This window comes from Thermobia domestica, chromosome 8 (assembly GCF_964235325.1).
Source record: "Thermobia domestica chromosome 8, izTheDome1.hap1.1, whole genome shotgun sequence".
NCBI lineage: Eukaryota > Metazoa > Arthropoda > Insecta > Zygentoma > Lepismatidae > Thermobia > Thermobia domestica.
The window spans coordinates 15,723,981-15,742,778 of record NC_137461.1 but is presented as its reverse complement, the minus strand read 5'-3'; the positions used below and the strand labels follow the sequence as shown (position 1 = coordinate 15,742,778).

General features: G+C 33.8%; 1 protein-coding gene across 3 annotated transcripts in view; it reads right to left on the bottom strand.

Annotated features, from left to right (window-relative positions):
* Positions 1-3,349: 3,349 nt before the first annotated feature.
* Positions 3,350-18,798, bottom strand: part of LOC145691567 (papilin-like) — a 34,088-nt gene continuing 18,639 nt past the window's right edge. For 2 of the 3 annotated variants that reach the window (XM_081766972.1, XM_081766970.1), the window contains exons 3-6: positions 11,507-11,629; positions 9,848-9,985; positions 6,107-6,265; positions 3,350-3,499 (exon numbers count right to left, since the gene is read on the bottom strand). In XM_081766972.1, the coding sequence (XP_081623098.1) occupies positions 6,114-6,265; positions 9,848-9,985; positions 11,507-11,629 (413 nt within the window). In that variant the 3' untranslated portion in view covers positions 3,350-3,499; positions 6,107-6,113. The remainder of the gene's footprint in view (positions 3,500-6,106; positions 6,266-9,847; positions 9,986-11,506; positions 11,630-18,798) is intronic. The other variant, XM_081766971.1, reaches the window with a different exon arrangement.

The following is an 18,798-nucleotide window of genomic DNA, read 5'->3' as shown; positions in this document are numbered from 1 at the left end:
AAACCCTCGAAAGCATGATTGCCAGTATACAGAAAACCGAGCGTAATTTTGTTTTTTGCTTATATTTTTATTATTTTATTTTTTGAAAATATCTCCTTAGATGGTGGACAAACACCGTGTACGTGAGTATTCTCGGGGTCCTCCCGTTTCCTCCCACTTTCTTCATTCCACCATTTCATTAATAATTCATCATCACCGTCTGCTTTAGTCTAACCGGCATAACCGTGGAACGTAAAACTCAAAGATTTCATTTCATTTTTCTCCTTAGATGGATAGCTTTCTATTATCTCCACATACTAATAACTGAATTTTACTCATAAACGTAAGGAAAATGGAATAAATGCAAAAAATCGTGAGTTACTGTATACGCGCATTTTGTTCCTTTTGCGCATGTGGGTACAGCTAGTCGATAAAGTAAACAATACTAAGTAAAAAATGAATAAAATTTAGATTGTAAAAACTTTGCTATAAAATGAAATCCTAGCGTTATTCTTTGCCTTAACCGTGCACTGTTTCTAAACTAGTTTGCATAACTGCATAAAATTCATATTTCTAATGATACATATTCTACTGGAAATTCAAAAATAATTTATCTACTCGCTATGAGAAATCCGGCATAGATTGTAATACAGTAAAGGCATAGGTTGACTTTGATCCCACAAATGTACTCAATTATAGGCGACGACTATAATATGATGTGCAATACGAACAATACTCCAACCTGGAAAGACTTTTGATTATCTTGCTTCACAGATTTTTCGAATTGACTTTTTCATTTTGAAGTACATGTTGCTTTCAATGGTATGTCAGTACGATGTTTTCAACTGTCAAATCTACGTCCACTTATTTTTAGAACTTGCCTCCAGACACCGAACTTTACTCGGCACCACGGTGGCTCAGTGGTAGAGCTGTCACATCTGGTACATGGGGTCCTTGGTTCGATTCCAGCTCTCCCCAAGTGACCTTTGTGGTGGACAAACAAAGTCTCCGTTGGTTCTCTCGGGGTTCTTCCGTTTCCTCCAACTCTTCATTCCACCATTTCATTCATTTGTCATCATCACCGTCTCCTCTAACCTAGCCAGCATAACCGTGGAACGTAAAACTTAAAGATTTCATTTTTCTACTGCACTTTACTCAGAAAATAAATAAATAATTTCGTTGAAAGCTACATTCCATGTTATAAGTAACACTATATTATCGCCAAATCTTGAGACGATTGTATTATTTTCTTTAACATTGTATGGCGATATATGAAGAGGCTTTGGAATTTATAATCTAAATTGGATCAGTTGTCGTTAAGACATACGCAAAAATATCTTTCAATAGAAGATCGAAAAGAGGACCTAGCTAATCACTCTGTCACAGACTACGAAGATGAGGAAACGTCCTAATAATATAATCCTATAACACACTGCAGTTGATGAATTGTGTAACAACAATTTAACACACAACTCATCCAATTCCAAAACAATTTTCTTGCTTTCGTTAATACTTAATTTCAGCTGATTTATTCCATTTAATTAATGGTTCAGGTATTTATTTGACAGTTTACAAAACCTATTTTACTCGTTTTCAGATGTACTAATTAAGATGATAACCAAGAAAAAGACATTTCCCGAAAGGTGTGTAAAATGGACAACAGACGTTTTGGAAACGGGCAACACACATAATATAAAAACAATTGCCAAACCTAAAAAACGTTCAAAGTACATAAAAGCTATGAAAGATTACTCTGTCGAAGGTTTTTATTGATGTCACTTACATAATGTAAGTGGATATCTTTTATATTTCTATAACTAATAACATTACAAAGTAGATGGATACCGTTATATATTGAGCGGTTAGATACACCACATGTTTATTCTCATGAATGATAGAACGTATTACTCGACCTGACATGTTAATTAACACACGAGACAAAATTTGATAAGATGTTTTTATCAATATGATTGGCCTCCAGCTAGGAAGTTCTAAGTGGTATTAGAACTCCCATATTCATGGATGGAGTAGGACGATATTCTGTAAGGTAAGTACAAATTACTTCAAATATAAATGGTTTGAACTGGAGCCAAAAACACATGTAACCAGTAGCGTACGCAGAAATTTATTTCGGGGGACCCAAACTCAATATGAGGGTATTTTATATTAAAATTCCTAAAATTGCCCCTAAAATTAAGCTAAATTTACACAAAAGTCGAATTTTTTTGGGGGGGTCCGGACCCCCAAGACCCACCCCCTGCGTACGTCCCTAAAAGTAACATTCTGCATTTAACCACTCAAGCCGGTTCAACATTCACGTATACATCCCGTGTAGTAGTGACAAAATGATGCGAATCTGACATCTGTTGTTTTCCCATATGAATGTAGACACATAACACTCAATAGTAGACTGAAATGTGGTGCCATCTGTTCAATTTCCTTTTTATTACATGAAATTATGTTCAATTTTGTGATATGATGCAAAAATTGCTGTTTTGTTGATTTAAAATTACCGTTTCTCGCAGCAAATTGTGGCTATTTACCTCCCAGCTTGAAGGGTTAAACCATTCCTTGATGTTGTCTTTCTTTTGTTCCCTTGAAAATCTTGGAGTAATTTCATCTTCGTAATAATTTCTTCACAAATACGCTATTCTACAAGAAAATACTGCAGTAATTCTGATAAAGTTCTGATTTTGGCATTCCGTGGCTTGAAAGTGAACCTGAAAATCATCCCGAATGTATTTTACAATCTCCTTTGAATCAGATTCTATTTGGTCACTGACATGTCTTGTAGAAATATACGAAACTTTATTGCAATCACTCTAAAGAGTTGTTAAACTGGAAAAATTCTAAATACCAGAATGATGAAATTATCTTCTATTGGAACCAATTAACCTTGTTACTAAAGCAGCACACTTATTTTGCAACATAGCCTTACATTTATGAAATGTCACTATTTCATCATAGTTTACATTAGCTTTGCATAGAAGATCACTGTGAATGCCCTCGACTTGTTTTGTATTAATTATATTTTTATCACTCTTACAAACCGCCGAGAACTGAATGAAAATACGACTAATTTCATTAATAAAATCTCCTACAGTCCAATTTTATCCGAAACATAAACTACCTGGGAAATACATACTTATATATATATATATATATATATATATATATATATATATATGTGTGTGTATGTATGTATATGTATAATGTAACTAACAATTACTTCACAATATAATAGGTTAGGATGTAAATTGTTATTCATACGCCAATATTGAGGACGATTTAGTGACAGATATAGGTTATTATTATGATATAAATTCATAAGAAAGAGTATGGTGTTAGTTTTGAAACATTTTTATTTGCTAACAACAGAAATAGTGTGCTATCCTTTACATTGCGTTGGAAATAGGATAAGTGAAGAGAAATTAAAGCATCATTTGTATTTTTTTTTCTTCCATCTCATGTCATCCGAGGAACTCACTTCTCAGCAATATAATCCCAGATTCCTGTTCTGCTGTAAAAATAATAAAAATATATCAGTTATAAGAAGAATGATATTGTTCTACTTTGATATGTTCTAATCACATAAATGGTCTAGGAACGAAATAAAATTGTAGATTCGGATACCAGATTCGGATACCAATACTAGTGAGTATCAAGTTATGTTGCTGACAATGAATTGTGAAGGAATAATGCAACATAGGGACAAAATTCCTTATTTTGAAATTTTTAAATCCAAGAGTATATACGCTAAAATGAAGAGCATTTATCGTAAACACTGGTGATTCTTTGCCACTGTGAAAACATGGAAACGTAAATGAAAACGTTACAGGGCACACACTGTGGTATGAAGTGAACTATTCCGTGATGAAATTTGTCCAGAAACCCAGAAGAATCATTATTAAGACAATTTTAAGCAAATTGAACGTCATTTATAGTTACTTTCTCGCCTTGCTACTTGAATATGTATAAACTCAGTAGGTATCAGGAATACTGTAGCTTTTATAGAGGTAACAGCTGCAAGATAGAGCATTGTGTGTCTTAGAATGTGTTCCTTTAACAAGAAAAAAGTTCTTGCGCGTTTAATGATAACGGAGAGAAGCTGAACATATCACTATAATCTAGAAAGCAAGACCATGGGTACAGAGTGATAACAAATTAACTCAGAATTACTTTAAAAGGCACATGCTTATCTATCTGTTTCAAAGACTATATTTTCAGAGTTCTCGAATAGTAAGTGACTGATAATCCCCTTTTATCTTACCTTGATCAAAGTTTGTTACTTGCTATGTAGTTTAACGTTCCTTTCTGAACAAGGCTATATAAAAGATGGATCCTTAGAATGAAGGTTGATACGAACCACCACTGGAAACCACAGGATTTTTGAACAAAGAGAGCATTCTTCATGTAGCACCTCCCTTTTTTTGCCCCTTCCCCATCTATGCCTAGTTTCATTCGTTGAATTTTTAGAATTTGGTATTTATAATAATTGTGCATAATTATGCATAAAAATATATATTTCGTAAAATTGAAGGGATGGAACAACCCTTCTATAAAGAAAATCCGGCAAAATTTTTGTTTGTATTCTTTATAGGCCCAACAGTTAAAATTACAGTAGTCTTGGCCTAAATTTCATGGTTAAATAACTTATAAATTCAACAAGAGCTATAGGCCACAGTCTCCGAAAGAAAGTCGATTGTTTGAGTGATATAGCACAGAGTGCTCTCAGGAAAGGAACTTCATTTCAATTTGGAATTTTAAAACCATAATTCTGTGATGAAATTTCCAAATTCTCAAAGGAAACTTTAGTTTCAAAGTCAGAAAGAGGAATTACTTAACGGATCAGTGCAAGTACAAGGAAAAAGCCTTTTTATATGTGTTTGTTTAACATTTCCATTGTGTATTGGTGTTTTAAATTGCTACTTCATTTATTGGTATTAAGTTGTAAAAAAAAATTGCAAAGTTCTTTATTTTCCTTCAGCATCCCCAGATTCATTTCTATGAATAAGTGTATGTTTCTACGAAGAAACATCTATGGTTATGAATTTTGATAGATAAGAGTGTGATTTGCACTACGTCTACGTGTGATAGTTGATTACCTTTTCAAAAGGGGGCGCGGTGGCTCAATAGTAGAGCGCTCACCTCCGGTGCTCGGGGTCCCTGTTCGATTCCAGCTCGCGCCGTTTGGAATTTGTGGTGATCAAACACCGTGCTCGTGGGTTTTCTCGGGATTCTCCCGTTTCCTCCCACTTTCTTCATTTCACCATTTCATTCATTTCTCATCATCACCGTCTCCTTTAGCCTAGCCGGCATAACTGTGGGACGTAAAACTAAAGATTTCATTTTTTTTTTTTTTTACCTTTTTAAAAGATAAATACGATTTGTGAAACATTTGGTTGCTTAGAACATATTGTTTCATTAACATGTTTCATTTGCTAACTTCAACAATAGTTGGATATACTTCTTTCAATGCCTGGTGTTTACCATTCGTTATTGTCGAGGAACTATTGGTGAAGGAATAAGGCCGAAGGCAGGGGCGGATCCAGAATGGACTTCTGAGGGGGAGGTCGGTAGTAATACTGCTACTAAGAGTTACTTTTAAGAGATCCAAACTTTTTATGGATGGGTTTATTTATATATAAATAAGAAAATTTCCTCTTCTTGGGGGGGGGATCGCCCCGATCGCCTCTCCCCTGGATCCGCCCATGGCGCAAGGAGTTTACAATGGAGCATCATGTTGGTGAAAGAAGGAAAATATTTGTTATTAGTGAAACCTTGTTACGCAAAGTTGACTGGAACAAAGAGACGTGTGCACAGTCCATTCTATGAGAGGGCTGCATGAGCTGAGTTTTTTGAAAAAAAAAAAAAAAAAGTTCGATTTTCTTCAAAATTTGCTCGATGGAGCTCATTCCGTCATATAGCCACATGCCTCTACTTGAGAAGTTATGAAACCTCTATCTTTTACCTTTATCTTGAACCTTATCCGCGTACTGCAAGATCGATCTTGTACACTAAAATTACTTAAATATATCTGATTCTCTAAAATTAGTAGTCGACCTGAGCAGTCCCTAATAAAAAATAATTCTAGATGCAGGATAGAAATTTGTTTGCGTATGCTCACCTGTGCATTAACCTGAAGACCGTACAGGGTTCGTACAAACATGTCCACATCCATTGCTGCAGCACTTCTGAGGACCAGGACAACTGCTATCTGAAGAACATCTCTCAACACATATTCCAAATTGTCCAGGTCTCACTCGCGGACACGCACCAGGCTTTACTGAAAGTAGAAAAGATACCATTCTGAGCTTAGTCCTACACATTGAAATGTTTGACTCCGGAAGGCACTTGCTTCGTATTTAACGCAGTAGCCTCATAAGAAACTGTTACAATATTATTTTGAACATTGGTTTTCTGTTTGTTACAAACTTTACTTCTTATTTGTTATGAAGAAAGTTAGTCTGAAAATTCATATCTTGATTTTTTCTTCTGTCTAGCAGTAATCGGAAAATGGCATAAAATTTGTTATACATTGTAATTCTTGATTACCTTTCTCGTAGGAATGTTACATCACCAATGCATTTTTTGTACACCATATTGAGTATATAAAATGGTATACTTGAAACATTGTTAGAATGGCAGATTAGTGATTATTATTATGCAATTACACATATAAATGGAATAAAGAAAATACGTTCTAATTAATGGTACGTGTAAATAGTGTTACAAATTATACTTAAATTTACAAACGCAATTCTAATTGGTTTATATTTTATGTTCTATAAAAATGAATTTTGTGTTCGGTTATATATTACTGTTGCACACCTACATTGCTGTATTAGTTCAAACAGCAAAAAGTGATTTAATCATTTTCAATTACTAGGCAAAAAAACAAAATTTTTCCTATTACTATAGAAATGTGTAGTGGACCTACCTGATTTGTTCTTAAAACTATATTCCCATATCCTTTATAAAATTAATTGTACAAATTAATCCAGATTGTAGAAGAGGAACATTTAGATAGAATTTGTATTCGTTTCACTAGTAGTACTATGAAAAGCCTTTGCCACAATTTTAAATTAATAATCTTGTAGAGGAATACTGTAATCTGTATAATTTGTTATTTTGCTAAGGAAGACAATTTAGAGCGAGAAACTATTGATAAATAGACATTTTGGATAATAATGGACATTCAACATATATCATTATGCATTTTACAGACACATATGTCATCGTAAATGAAAACATTGTATTTAGAACTCAAAGGTTGAGAGCCAGAATGGGTCATTTCCATATTTTAGTATCCAAAGTATCCAAATTGTTCCTTATCTTTTAACAGACTTTAAAAATAAAGAAAGAGGTTCTAAATTCAACTTGTTATATACAGGGTCTCCCAATAAAGTATCCAATATTTTAAAGATTAAAAAACAAAAAGTATTCCAGATAGAAACTTGTTTATTTGAAAATATGAAATGGTATTGATGACAGTTTGCATTTACCCTGTTCTGATTTGAATTACTCTGTACTCTTGTGTGTTGACGCATCAATTAACAATACGGTTATTATAATTAATAACTAACTAACTAACTAACTCTATGGCCAATGTAACCCGGAGGTTCAATGCCGCGTTCACAAAAGCTCTCCACTGACTTCTATCCTTAGCTAACTGCATCCAGTTTCTACTTTGTATTCCTATCTCTGCGAGATCCATCTTAATATTGTCCTCCCATCTGCACCTAGGTCTTCCTTATGGTCGTTTTCCGATTGGTCTTCCAGTCAAGACTTTGAAATCGTTTCTACTTTCTTCCATTCTAGCTACATGACCTGCCCACGTAAGCCTTCTAGAATTGACGAGCCTAACAATGTTGGGTAAACCGTATAAATTATGTAGTTCCTCGTTATGAAGTTTCCGCCATTCCCCATTCCCGTTCCTCTTGGGTCCGAATATTTGTCTCAGGATCTCGTTCTCAAATACTTTCAGTCTATGTTCTTCCCTCAGAGTAAGTGACCATGTTTCGAAATCTTACAGAAGAACAGGCACGATTATCGTTTTGTATATTTTAAGCTTCAAATTCCTCGACAGAATTCGCGACGACAAGAGATTTTCAACCGAATAGTAACACGAATTCCCTGCTTTTAGTCGACATTTAATTTCTTCGTGAATATGATTTTCGTCTGTTAATATTGATCCTAAATATTTGAAAGTATCCACTTTATCAAAAGCATTATTTAATATTTTAACGCCTCCACAATTTGCCGTATTACGGTCCCGTCGCACTTTCATGTATTTAGTTTTCTCTGCATTTACTTCTAAACCCATGTCCCTGCAAGCGTTTAATAAGATCTCTGCATTTCTTTCTATTGTTCCCCTATCATCCCCTATTAAATTTACATCATCAGCATATGCCATTACCTGGTGAATACCGTTCAACTCTAGTCCCTGGTTGCTATCTTTGATTTTCCTTATAGCGTATTCCAGAACGAAGTTAAATAATAATGGCGACAACGCATCTCCTTGCTTCAGGCCATTTTCGACGTGAAAGGTCGTGGACACAAATTTTCCTACCCGGACTTTATTTTATTAAGTATTCCGCCTTTTGGCTGGTCCTGGGACTAATGAGTTATTTTTCTTTTCTTCTTAATTTTCAGTTTGGGCCTGGAAATGTTTATTTACATGTTTGTCGATTTTCAGCTTTCTGTTTTCACTCAAAATATTTTCTTCTATCTTTCAAGTCATCGATCATTTCTGTTCTTCCTATTCCTCGCTTTCCTTCCGTCTTTCCTTCTATGGCAGGATGAAGAAGACAATTTCTCCGCAAGATGTGTCCAATTCAATTGACCTTTCTACGAAGGATGTGCCTAGAAGCGTCCTCTTCCCTCCTATCCGTTTTTAAACGTCTGCGTTGATTACTCTTTCTACCTATTTTATTTTTTCCATCTTCCTCCAACACTGCATTTCGAAGTTCCCTAAATATTTCTTCTCTAACTTCCGTAATGTCCAAGCCCCTGAACCATACAGTCCAATGCTTCATACATAGCACTTGACCAATTTCTTCCTTAGTCCAATATTAAGGCTGCTAGTTCAGAATGACCTTTTCTTGTTGAACGCTTCTTTGGCTATGGCAATTCTCGACCTGATTTCTTTGGTGCAGTACGCGTCTTTCGTCAAAATACTTCCCACATATCTGAAATTTTCGAACTCTTAAATACTCTTTGTTCTACTCTGACCCGTAACATAATTTTAGGATATTTTTCCTTATCTAGGTTATCCTTCGCAGATAAATAAACTTGTGTTCTCATATATGGATGAGTTTTTTCCCAGTATTTTGTTGTAAATTGTATAATAAACATAGAGGTTTAATAACAAGAATGAATCATTTTCTCCCACACTAGAGTACTCTTGCTATTATGGTATGATGTATATTAGCACTTATATTAGCCTTATATCAACAGAAACACTTCCTATACATAAATTTATGAAACTTTTAAGTTCCTTATGTTAGTTGTGTGATTTTCAGCTTTATTATCGTATTTTGCCTACTCTGGCTGTCAACATTTGACATAAAAATTAATCATTATTACTTTATAATGTGATATGTCAATTATTTGCCCGACCATGTAAGCTGGGTGCCTACTTCATTGCTAAAATCTCCAGTAATGAATAGTGACTCCCTTTAAATTTAGCATTCCTTCCTTGTCAATACTTTTGGACAAAAATTTTGTTCTATCAGTAATTTTACACACTTAAACGAATGGCCACAAAATGTTACGAAGGTAATGTTACAGTACTTTCTGTTTATAAAATAAATGTTCTTACACATAACTACTTATTAGAACTATTACTATGAATATAAGCTGTTACCCGATTGTCTTCCACTTCTTGAAACACATTGTACTTGTGCGCAGCAAGGCTCTAGAACACAATCTACTCGCTCTGCTATACATCTTTGTCTAGGTCCACAGGGGTTAAAAGAACAAGGATCTTGACAACGTCTCTCTTCTGTAAATGATATGAAACATATAATACTTAATTTTTTAAAAGATATGTGCCTTAAACTAGAAAGATGTGTTGTTTAAAGAAAAGTATTTCGTGCCCATGGGATGTAAAGGGCTCAGGTGAAGGTAAGGGCATATACATATCGTAAGACGGGGTTAGTTTGCACCAGATTTAAGCAATTTTGAAGAAAATCGCATGTAACTTACAAACGTAATGATTTAGAACACTGCGTTTCAAAAATATAATAGCTAGATATATAAGGAAAACATTAGTGCAAGTGCATTAGTAAATATTTAGTATGACAATAGTTATTGAAATATAAACTTTGGTGCAAAGTTACCCCATAAGTGGGGATACTTTGCACAACATACAAAGAAGTGTGTTCAACATACGAACATAATGTTCCTGTGCAGTGTTTACCCTTCAGTATTTATACATTTCACTTCCTACAGAAAACTGCATGCAGTTTACAAATATTGATATTAGAATGATGGTAGCGGCATCAGTACTTAGTATCAATTTTCTATATTTGTAAAGAAAATTATGTATTTTCTGGTACCAGCACAGAAACCACATTTTGATAGTTTAGCATATGCTCCACAAAAATGCCAACTCAGGAACAGAAAAAAAGAAATCCCCTTGAACTGATTTGCCTTGGTTGCCCTTTGTGCCCAAGAAAACCATTCCAAACGTAATCAGTAGAATATTTACGGGGATTGGGGCTTTCCGGCTGAAGCCCACCCAAATTAAATTAATTTTTTTAAATCTAATGTTAGTCATTCCTATGTGTATAAGCTTCAAGTATGGTTATACCGACTAGGCTAAAGAAGACGGTGATCAGATGAGAAATGAATGAAATGATGGAATGAAGAAAGTGGGAGGAAACGGGAAAACCCCTAGAAGACACACGCAAGCGGTGTTTGTTCATTCCAAAGCTTACTTGGCGCGAGCTCGGATCGAACCAAGGATGCCACGTACCAGAGGTGAACGCTCTACCACTGAGCCACCGTGGCCCCACAATTTTATTCAGTATGGCCATAAAAACAGTATCTCTATGTGGGTATTATTTCGTTACTATATATAGAAATAATCATTAATATTTGTCAACATAATCTAGAAATGTTAGTCATTACTGCGATTTGGAAAAAGCAAGATACCACATTTTAGTAATATCTCAACAAGCATTTGACCCAAAGCGGGTACTTATGCATTCTATGACATTCTCAGATCCACTCCGCACGAAACGAAAGAAATCTCCTTTTGAAGGGCATACCTACTAACAATGGAAGTCTATAATAGAATAGTTTTAAAGTCATTATGTGTCAATTGAATGCATACTATGTAGTAGTCATTAGCCTTATGGTCGCTATGGTAAATCTGCACATGACGGCAATTGGTGTTAACGTTCTGAATTGGTGAAAAAATGCTATCTCTGAAACCATTGAACGACATTAAGGAAAAGAAACACTGTATTTATAAACGTTGTGCTTAATATAGCGTGTTTATCTACAAAAACATACATACCATCTATAGAGACACATTCTGCTCTTGGACAACATGGCGGTGCAAAGCATGGATCGTGTCGATGTCTACACCTGTATGGACATCGCACAATGGAACACGGATCCGGACAAGTTCGGTTTCGCTCTGCATAGAATGACAGGAAAGTGATTATTTCAACTACTTTCTACAAATCATACATCAACAAGTAAATAGCAGCTAGGTTATTCTACATTTGCTGCTATTTCCTTTGTAAATATCTATCAAGGAATTATATCCAAACTAAAGAAATTTAAAAGGAATGTTTTATGAAACCAAATGGTGATATGAGGAATCGGGCTTTGGAAATTCAACTAGAAGCAATCGTATGCATAATGCAAAGTTAGAACATCTACTAAAGTTTTGTAGAAAGCATGCACTGTCAATAGTATATTCCTGTAGCTATTACACATATTACAACAAGTATCTTTAATTACGAGTATTTTTCCCTTTCTTTTATAAGCAAACATAATATGTGCTGTAAAAGGGTAGTGTTCAAATAGTTTTAAAATAATACACAAAAATTTCAAACTTCAATTTCCCTCTTGATAACACTCGTTAAAAGTTCGGTTAGTACACACAAGTTAAAAACACAGTAGCAACATACGTTTCATACTAATATGGAAGAATATAAGGATTAAGGTGCACGGCACTGCGCCAGGCAAGTTCTTTGGCGGGAGCGCACTACACAAAGCAACTGAAGCAAGAAACATCCATAATTTCATTTCCGATAAAGATATTCCAACGAAAATCAACTCCTTTACTAACAATTTACTAGATAATGTCCTTATAAAATTTCAATTTTTTTTATCTCCAACTGTTTACGAGATACAGGGTCATGAAATCGTCATAAAACTTCAAATTTTGGCTCTCATTTATCAAAACCGATGGCACTTCCAGTACACATAGAAACTTGAAATTGGGCACAATCGTATGGTTTGTAAAAAAATAATAAATAAATAAATAAAGTAGGGGAAAAGACCAAAAATCCAGAAATTTTACTCCCCAATTGGGAATACTAGAAGGCCAGGCCAAAATTATGTAACTGGACTCAAAAATTATAGGGTACTTCCTGTACACGTGGAAACTTGAAATTTAGCACAAATGGGAAGTTTGTGATACAAGGAAAGGAATAAAATCAAGAAAATGGAAATTTCACCTCCAAGGAGGAAAATTAGGCAGATTAGGAAAAAAATAGGGTAAAATTATATACAGTTACGTTACATGAGTCAAATAGTGACATATTGCATCAGGAAAGAATATTTAAGATAAAAGCCATAGTACTAGGAGACTTCAACAGAATAATGGAAGGAGTTGCGAATAAGGAAGTAGGAATAAGGTACAAGAAACGAACGGGGTCAAATGCTTATCGATTTCTGTAGGCAACATGATTTGGTGGTGATGAACACGTGGTTTAAGGAAAGGAAAAACCAAGCTTTTACACGTGGAAAAGTCCAGGAGATAAGTAACGCTACCAAATAGATTACATTCTTGTGAAGCAACGTTTCAGGAATAGTGTAAGAGACGTGAGTAGAATAATACGCATCCATAGTCCATTTTTGACCTTGAAAGTATTTATACTCTATGTACATACTGTCGTTGAAGTAATGAATATTGTAATTACTCTAAGTACTCTCATTGAAGTACAAAGGTTCAATTGAACTTGAATTATTACCGGTACTTTAGGAACAATTACTAACATGTAATTATGCTGTACCGGACTGTAGTTTCATTATTTTGCCTACGTAATAACGACCTACATATTTTTTGTTCACTTTTTTTTATATGCGTTCCTTTGTAGAGCATGTTAAAGTGACAGGATGAATTATTTTTTGATAAAGGTTTAAATAGGAAATTGAACGAAATGGTTGGCTGTGCTTGTACTTTATGTTGATTAATTATTTTTGTGTACTTTGTAACATTTTGAATGTTTAAACAGAGCTCGCCCATATATAAAGTGATAAGTAAAGGCATTTGTAATGAGGGTGTGACATTAGATGAATTGAATCGGCAGACTTTGTAGTGCTTTGAATTATAGCGAAAAATGTAAAGAAAACAACATTAGTTACTGAAAATAAATTGTTTTGGGTCTAAATGAGAAAATAATGTTAATTTAGTTCTGGGTAGGGTGGACATTTTAATATAAAGGAAGTAATTAATAATGTAAAGAATTCACGCATGGTTCTTGAAATGTATAATTAATGTCAACCGTTTGCTTTTAAAAGACTTTTTGAAACGGAAACGGAATCCTTTAAAGATTAATTGTTTGGGGAAACAACAGGCAAACAAAACTGCAACCCGGCAGGTTTAGGACGCGACAGGAAAATTAATTCAGAACGACAAGGGTTCTTTAAGAAAAGAGACCGCCATCTGTTTTAACATAAGTGCCCGCAGGGGAGGTTGGGCGACACAGAGGATGTAATATATGAGTTATGGAGAGTGAGGTTCTAGAATTTGGTAGAACTTTCTGGATTTATTTTTGTTGGTATACAAACTTTGATGCAAATCAAGAGGTTACATTTGAAGAAATAAAAGCACGATGCGTTTGAGTTGGTGAATTGTATTCTATAGAAGTTAACAGAGAAGAAGAATTTATCTGTAAGTACTGGCTTTGTTTTTTTTCTTGTTTTATGTTTATGTTTTCTTTTTTTCGTATGAGAAGGGACATTGGAAATGAAATACACGCAAAACATTTGTAATTGTTGGGAGTATAAGGGGGACGGAAGTGTTTGTTTTATCGGGAATTGATTGCGGATTTTCCGGCATCGAAAACCATATGACTCGATGTACTTATATGTAATTATAAATTAACTAAGGTGTAGTGTAATGTAATATGGAGACTACAGGGATTTAATATTGGTCATTGCACTTGGATTTGAACCAGGGCCCTCCCACGTGGAAAACCGTACGCTAAATTTTTTTTTGTTCGATGGAGTTTTTTTTACTTATATGGCACTAAAATTGAACACAATCTGTGACTTGCCGGGAATCGAATTATGATCTTCCGCGCCGAAAGCCAAACACAATAAACAAATAGCAAGGAATTTTGGATTGTTTGGACCTCTCCTTTAGGACGAGGCGTAGTTATTATTTTACATATTAAAAGAATAGTTGTATAGACACACAAACGGACACATTTTATAATAAATATGCGATTATTTTCTTGTTTATAGGACCATAGCATATCTTCAGAATATAAGAAGTTAGTGTTACATGAAAATACCATTAAATGATGTGTGAAACTGATTACTTATGTAATATGGTATTAATTTTTATTATTTTTGTGTGTAGTATTAACATTTACAGTAGGGGAAAAGGAACTGGGTAGCCTACACCTGCTTTGAATTTTGCTTATTTTTATCTTTAGTACTATTGAACTGAACATAAGTTTGAATTTCGGTGACGAATAATATTTTTATAATTGTTAGCATATGTCAGTGGTTTCCAACCTTTTTTCATTTTGAGGCGCATCTGGAAAAAATGTTGTTTGTAAAATGCAGGAGCTGAATAAAAGCTTGATATGTGATACTTTTGTAATCATTTTATGAGAAAATTTAGATTTTTTCTTACTATTTTTTGATGGTACAAATAATCGTATTTGATTTGAAGTTTAGCGTTCCTTTTAAGCACCATAGTTATGTGGGACATGGACCTACTGATTAACGTTGAATTAGAATCCTTGAGCTTCCGCAGGGAATTCAATCCCCACGCCAAAGGCGCGTACGCTAACCACGTAGCCACAAAGAAGATTTATTCGTGTTTGAAACAGTTACATGAACTAAAATACGGTATATAGGTAATTTCTTTTGGTAAGCTTTGTGTTTTATATTATATATTCACCTCGTGATTTACAGCGGTCCTAAACTAATAGATAGGAATTTTGTGTTGTAAATGAGAGGAGAGTATTTGAAAATGTTATTTAGCTCAAAGTCGCGTCTCAGTTTCATTAATTGAATGCCGGACAAGCGCCTTTTGTAGGTATAGAGCATATGGTTTTTTACTTTAACGTTTTAGGCTTACACTTCCTTGCTATGAAAGATGGGAAACTAGTTTAAAAAAGTAAAACGATTATTATGGTTTATATGAAAAAAGCACTGTGAATCAAACTTGGACCTACGTGTACGAAAAGCGCCCTGCTAGCCATTAAATTATCGGAATATATTAGACAGTATGGAGAACAAGAATTAGTACCAAGAATGTAATTTTACGTGCGTATGTGACATACACGCTGGGACGTTTTTATACTAACATTATCAGTGAGATTATTTTGTTTTGCTAATATTATATATTTAGGGTTTAGGGTAAAGTAGACGGATAAAAGCGAATACTTATAAGTAATTTATGAAGGGAAGAAATAATAGCGGTAGAGGGAAACAGACATAATGTTTCTTTGGATGAAAGGAAGACATTTCGTATGAGACATAACCATACTATTTTATTGAGGCATTAGGTCATAGATTTTTTAGATCAAGAATTTTTAGATGGGGATAATGTAAAAGTAATTAGAACATGATACGATATTAGTTAACGAAGAATCTTCTTTATTGAAATTCTGTGTATGAAATTAGTACACAGTACTAATACTGCGTACTGCAGTGTGCTAAGATGAACCGAGAATAATAAGTTGTCTAATATTAATCACGTTGATTGCATGGTTTAAAGACACTTTTTAAATATAGAAAACCTATTTGTTTCTCGCCGAGCGACTTTGTATGAGAAGTGACTAGTAAGAGGAGATATATATGTAATAACAGGTAGTGTACGTTAGGGACAACTTGTAGTCATCTAATCAAGGTAGGTAGCGACACTTGTTGTTACGGAATATAAGAGATAAACGTTTATTCGCCAGTGCAGGTAACGGCATCTAATAGTGTGATTAATGTACTTATTATTGGAATTAGCCTTATATACTGATTATAGTATTTAAGTTTATGACAAGATTTATTAGCTTTGAAATTTTGTAGGTCCGCAAATTTCCTGTACGCTAGCGCCATGTTTGCCGTCAGATACGAGGCAGCTCAGATAATAACAACAATTGGCTTAACCGACCTATTAGGAATTACCGTGACTGAGTTACTGAGACGCCTTGCTGTTACAATAAGGATAGTAGTTTTAATTCGGTAACAATATCTACTGTATAAAAACAAGCAAATGAAAAGTGGCTTGTTTTAAGATAGCACTGGATAAAGCATACCATTTAACTGGCCTACACACCGTCTGCATGATGTAACTAGCTCTATTAAGAGTTAGGATGGGTTGCATTTTAGATATAATGAAAGCTTTACGCAGTATACTTGACATTTATGCTACGTAAATATAACGTATTTTTAAATAATGTTTCATAAGTTTCTTTTTTGGAAGTTTGTGATTTCTGTGACAAAAAATTGCATTAGGAAGTGTGCTGCAATCTATTTTGTATTTATATAATTATTACTATAATTATATTTTCTATACTTTAAACAAAATCGAGACTTAGTCCTAATAAATGACTGCTTAATATTTTTAACAAAACATATTGCATTCAAATTGTTTTGTTTGAAATATAATTGTGTTCTTATATTTGATATTGAGGAATTTCCGGCTATACTATGATCGTAAGACTTCTAAGAAGGAAGTGAAGAACAGCAAGCGAAACGAAAATGGCCCTAACTGTGTGTAAATCAGCAATTCACAACTTTTAATGCAAGTTGGCTACTAGTATGTAACTGGCAGATTGTTAGATTTTTGCAGATGCTCGCTTGCTGCTAACTTAGAGATCAGATAACTTTTTAAAGTTTCGCAAGTCTAGTGCAAGTGAAGCGCAAACTTATGCTATGTACGATGTGACATACTCTGCAATGAAGCAGAAACAGAACTGGTGGGTCACATACCTAGAACAGATAGAAGATGGACGAGAAATAACATACATTGGATTTTCTAGAGATAAGAAGCGATGTACATAGAAGACAATCGAATACAAAATGTATAGATATAACCTGCCGTTTAGCAGAAACTGTACAAATGGAAAAGATCAGCTGATGGAAACATGTAGAAGAAAATGATGGAGATCTTCGTTCAGGAGATGATTGATATCATTTGAATACATATGATAGTTACACTTTTATATTTAAGCTGAACGTTACAATTTTTTCTACAGCGACAGGAAAATGATCTAGCAGTTGGCAACACTGAAAAAACGTTAGAAGCACAGACGGTGGATGATTTAAATTATTTATTTTTACGTCCTAATAGTTTTTTAGTTTCACATACATTAATTGTATTTTCGTTTCTTTATTATAAACATGAACATGCAAAGCATTTTGTTTATACAGTTAGTTTTAATTATTTGATATTGTACTGATTGGTATATTATTTCAATTACTAGAAGATAGTTGAAAAGTTTTGTGTAGCTAGACGACTATGGAAACCTTAGAGTATTGTGATATGAGCATGTTTAAAGTTACAGAAGAAGGGTGAAACAGAATCATGATGAAAAGTTGTAAAAGGAGAATGTGTAAGGAAGTAAGAGATTTGTGAATTTAGAGAGACAATTGAAATCATATTTAGTTATTAAACTAAAATATTTGATAAAGATTTTTAAAATTTTCTATAATTTTATTTGACATATCCAGTTAAAAATATGCACGCTATTCACAAGTAATGTAGTTAGACACGTATTTGAAGACATTTAGTTGTATTTTGATACATTTTTAAAGATATGCCTGAATATTATTTTTAACGATATATAATTGTTTTGACTATATAGCTGAAAAGTAATCATACTGATATGTATTTTGGCTATATGTTTTGTTTTCCAAGGTCCTAATACGTGATATAAGCTATTCAGCATTTTATGAACTTATTTTGTTCATCCACTACTAAATTACATCCATCAGTTACACATTTAAATCAGTAAATTTTTAACTTATGAACCAACTAGTTATTACTGTGAAGACTACGTTACATCATAATAAATTATAATTGAGCAAATCAATTATTTCTAAGTCTTTAGCAGTGGAGGTTTAGATAACTATCTCAATTGTTCAAAATTGGATTCCAATTGTAAGTGCACTTGTTATGATTACTTTTGATATTTTAGTTTCATATTTAAGTATAAAGTTTGTTTGTTTATTATTTATATAAGTAAATGTTTGTATTCATACTATTTAAAAGTTCCTATAATACATTTTCAATGAAAGGAAAATTTTCTGCATCTTAGTTTATCCGAAGAAACAATATGTAGTGTATTCCCCTGCAAGAGAAATGTTTCTGAAATTCAGTTTAACAGAAAAAGTTGG